The sequence below is a fragment of the Adelges cooleyi genome, unplaced genomic scaffold (genome assembly GCF_023614345.1).
Source record: "Adelges cooleyi isolate 19-005CV unplaced genomic scaffold, UGA_ACOO_1.1 ACOO_flye_CR_arks_rails_tigmint_CR_PRNA_108, whole genome shotgun sequence".
NCBI lineage: Eukaryota > Metazoa > Arthropoda > Insecta > Hemiptera > Adelgidae > Adelges > Adelges cooleyi.
In genome coordinates this window covers 6,359,593-6,363,756 of record NW_026095761.1, presented here as the reverse complement: position 1 = coordinate 6,363,756, position 4,164 = coordinate 6,359,593, and the positions used below count along the sequence as shown (strand labels likewise).

Below are 4,164 nucleotides of genomic sequence, written 5' to 3'. Positions count from 1 at the left end.
TCAAAAATATTTTCGATTTATTATAACTTTAAGAATTTTTCACAAAACTGCACATCAGAACCCCCCCCCACCCTCATTAAGGAAGGAGGTTAAATTTTTTTTGGTTTTATACATTTTTTATGGTGCAATTATAAGATTTAAGAGCTGAAAATCACAATCTAGTTATTAGTAATTTTTGTAATCCTATATACCTAATTGATATAACAATAAATACAATAATTCATAACATTGATAAAATACTGTAATAGGACATAGGTACCCCTAGAATGACGGTAGATTTTGCTAATACTTACTTACACAATGTTTCCAGCATAGCCTTAATGTCTCGGAAAGTCCCACGACCAAGGGCGCCCAGAGGGAGGGAGACAACTCCCCCTGCGCCCTTGCCCATGGTGATTGCTGGCATTAAGCACCCCTTTCCGTTCCGTTTCCAAAAGTCCACAATGACAATATCCATCAAGACTTAATTGGTGGACGACTAAAATGAAAAACCCATTGCATGGCGAGACAATGAAAAACTTAAATAACCATTTAATTAACATAAGCTAGCTAATATACATATTTCTATATATAGAAATATATTTATATTTACATGTTTTTATAGTACTCTTAAAGAATTTTAGATCAAATTTTGGCAGGAAATCAAATATTGTAATCACAAATGTTACACAACCTATTACACATTTAAATTGTTATTTTCTAACTTTTCTAAGATTGGTTAACAACTTGTTAGTAAAAAATGTAATTACTTTGTGCTACCAAAAGAGTTTTAAATACAATATTCTACTGTCAATTAAATCAATTTAATAGCCTATTCAAAAAAATAGTTGCTGAAAAGTTGTGCTTAAACTAGCAGGCAAAATATTTTATTTATCAATTGTAGCGTTGAACCATTTCACTAAATTTAAAAAGAAACATTTTATTAAGGTAAGTATTTAACTTGACCAAAATAATAAATTAAATTTACCAGATTATCATTAATATACAAAAACAATATTATAAATCCCAAAGTATTTTAATACAATGCCATCTAATTAGTGTTAATTAATAGCCTAAATAATACAAATCTATAAAACTGTACTTAATTGAGATGTAAAACTATAAATTTGTGAATTTTGTATTCAACATTTTTATTTGAAAAAATGTCATTTATAGGCTTATAAGTGATACTAGACATTAAAGAAAAGTATTAAAAATATTATTTATATAAAAATTGTAAGCTATAAATTACTATGACTAGTATTTTTTCTTATATGATATATCAACTTGCTAGCAGTTTAAGCGCAAGCTTATGGGTACTTTATACTTTTGTTTTTGATTGCACAATTTGACAGAAATTTATTCAATTGAGTATTCTGTAACTAATCTACTTCATCTGATATCCAATAAAATGTACTTATAACGAGATTGTTTTTATAAACTTATAATTATCAGTAATTACTTAACTAACTTATGTCTATAATTTTAAATTTGACATTCATTTGTATTCAGAGTTAAATTCATTAATACCCAAGGAATGAAAATTTGTTATATTAATTATGTTGATAGGATTACAAATTTAAATATGAAAAGCAGTGGCGTATCCACAGGGAGGAGGGGTCAGAACATGGACCTGAGAAAAGTAGATAAACTTTTATATGAAACACGGGTTTTTCTTAAAAATGTTTATATTATTAAATTTCATACATTTGAAAATGACATTACTTATTTAGTTCAAAAATATTCTCAATTATTACCATCTTTTTCTTCTTTAGTAGTAATCGCAGAACTTAAATTATGGTGCACTACTCTAAAAAGTATGTCTAAAATTCCATCAAATGTATTAGAATTGCTAAATAATTGTAATGAAAAAGACTTTCCAAATGTCTATAAACTTTAAAAAATCATGAAAACTTTACCTATTATATTATGTAATACATTTCACTAAAATGTAATAACTATTTTAACTCAGACTGTCTTGTATTTTCATAATAATGTTAAAATTTTATATTAATAATATTTTAAGTTTATTTGTTTTTTAATTTTATGATATAACAAAACAATAAAGTATACTTTAATAATATTTATGTTATCAATTGTTATAATATAACGATTATAATATTATAAGACGCAATCTCTTTCTTTTTTTGCTTATTACACAGTTTAGAACTTAGGTTGTTTAAATTTGTTGAACCCTCCCCGCCCCCAAAAAAAAGGTCCTGGATACGCACCTGATGAAAAGTGCTGCTTTAAGTGAAATGATTTGTTGTACAATTTCATTTATATTCGAACATCAAATAATTTCACTTTCAACTTCATTTTTCATAGCAAATTTTAAATTTGATCAACATAAATAATATTACAAACTTATATTACATCTTAAGATTAATTCAATGTGTATATTTCATCAATATTTTATGGATTATTTACCTATTATAAGCTATAATGTTTATAACATTTTTGTGTGGATTTTTTTTGCCTACCACAATTGAATATATATTAAATAAATGTCGTTTGGGGTTTTAAGTACACATTATTCGATTAGTACTTCACAATAACAAAATGTATTTACAAAATATTCAATACATTAAAACATAATTATAATAAAAACAAGTAATAACTAAATTAAACTGCGTATTTTAGTTCAGGCCTTATTAGCCAACTTTTTTTTAATTACATCTTTTTTGTCATCAATAGCAAACGGTTCCTCATTAATGACATCGGCTGACTTAACAACAGGCTTTGTTACAACATCTTGAAACTCCGACTCCAATTCATATGGTTTATCATAACCTAAAATACGTTGATAGTGCATTACATCCGTGAAAGCGTGAGGGTCGACAAACAATGGCGTATTTTTAGTGTAAAACGTAACGGTTAACTTTTGACTCATTGGTAGTCTCACTTCATGAGTTTTAAATAGTATCTGTAACAAATATATGTTTATTACTTATTAGTTTGCTTATACATGGTACAATGTTGCAATACAAATTAGTAATCAATAAATTTGGTCAAAATCTTTAATTTAGCATTATTTTAAATTAAATAATTTCTGTTTGTTAAGAACATTTTTTTGTTTTTTAAAATTAATTATTTGTATTTCTATTCTAATTTTCGCGTTGATATCCATTTAGCTTTAATATAGAGTTAAGAATTTAACAAAATTTTGACGATTAAGGTTTATATTTATTTCGGAACAATAATTCAATATACTTCTTTCAGTACTATTAGTTAAAAATTGTATTTTTAAAAAAATGTATTGTAAAAATTGTATGTATTGTAAAAAAATACTTTATTTGAAAACTACACTTACACGAGCCTTAATTGTGTTATATGAGCTTTTTTTTAGAGTATGCAGCTGCACAACACGACTGCATCGTACACACACTTATGCTGCTTAGAGTTTGATATACTCTCATAATTAATAGAATATAAGTATTACAACAAACAACAAATAATTGTTTTTAGTATAATTATTAAGTATAAATTGTACCATTTAAAATAACAAATATTTTTTACTTGCCTTCTTTGGTTGTAAAAAAAAAGATATAGTTGTAGCAAGATATTGGTCATTTGTTTTATCGTAATCCATCCGGGTGACATACTTTCGAGTAACTAAATGGATGAGCATGGGTGTCACAAACGTAAAGAAACCGGCAATTGTACACACACCGATTGTAGCGGCCAAACTCGTATTTAACTCAGCTGCTTTCTGTAGTAATAACGGCTGAATAAATAACCCGGCTCCGCTGGTCATAAACGATACCACTTTTAATTGACGAATCCTTGATTCTAACATTCCTGAATATATTTGCTCCCATTGCCCATTGGACGCCGTTTTGCTATTAAACTCTTTCGAATCCGTAGATTGCTGTAATCGATAAAGTGTTGGATAATTTTAATTATTGTCTTGTAGAATTTATATTTCATTGATACTTACATATTTTCTGGAAATAATAGCAGTTACAGCTTGGTGTGTTCTTATTACACTCGGACATTTCTTGGTGTAAGAAACCGAACAAGCGCGAATGGCTGTTGAAAACATAATAACTAGATACACTTAAAGCTTATGATAAAGAATTTATAAATTATAGTACAAATCAAAACCTAATAGTCAAACATAAATGTATTATAATATTATATCAAAATTATAAGCCGGCATTGAAAATATTTAATTCACATTGT

The 4,164-nt window shown here is 26.9% G+C and overlaps 1 protein-coding gene across 1 annotated transcript; it reads right to left on the bottom strand.

Moving 5' to 3' along the window:
- Positions 1-2,520: 2,520 nt before the first annotated feature.
- LOC126842620 (transmembrane protein 70 homolog, mitochondrial) lies at positions 2,521-4,164 on the bottom strand. The gene is made up of 3 exons (XM_050579661.1): positions 3,920-4,164; positions 3,503-3,850; positions 2,521-2,905 (listed from the first exon to the last, which is right to left on the bottom strand). Exons 1-3 carry the CDS (start codon positions 4,022-4,024, stop codon positions 2,624-2,626), a joined length of 735 nt encoding a protein of 244 aa, XP_050435618.1. The 5' UTR covers positions 4,025-4,164; the 3' UTR covers positions 2,521-2,623.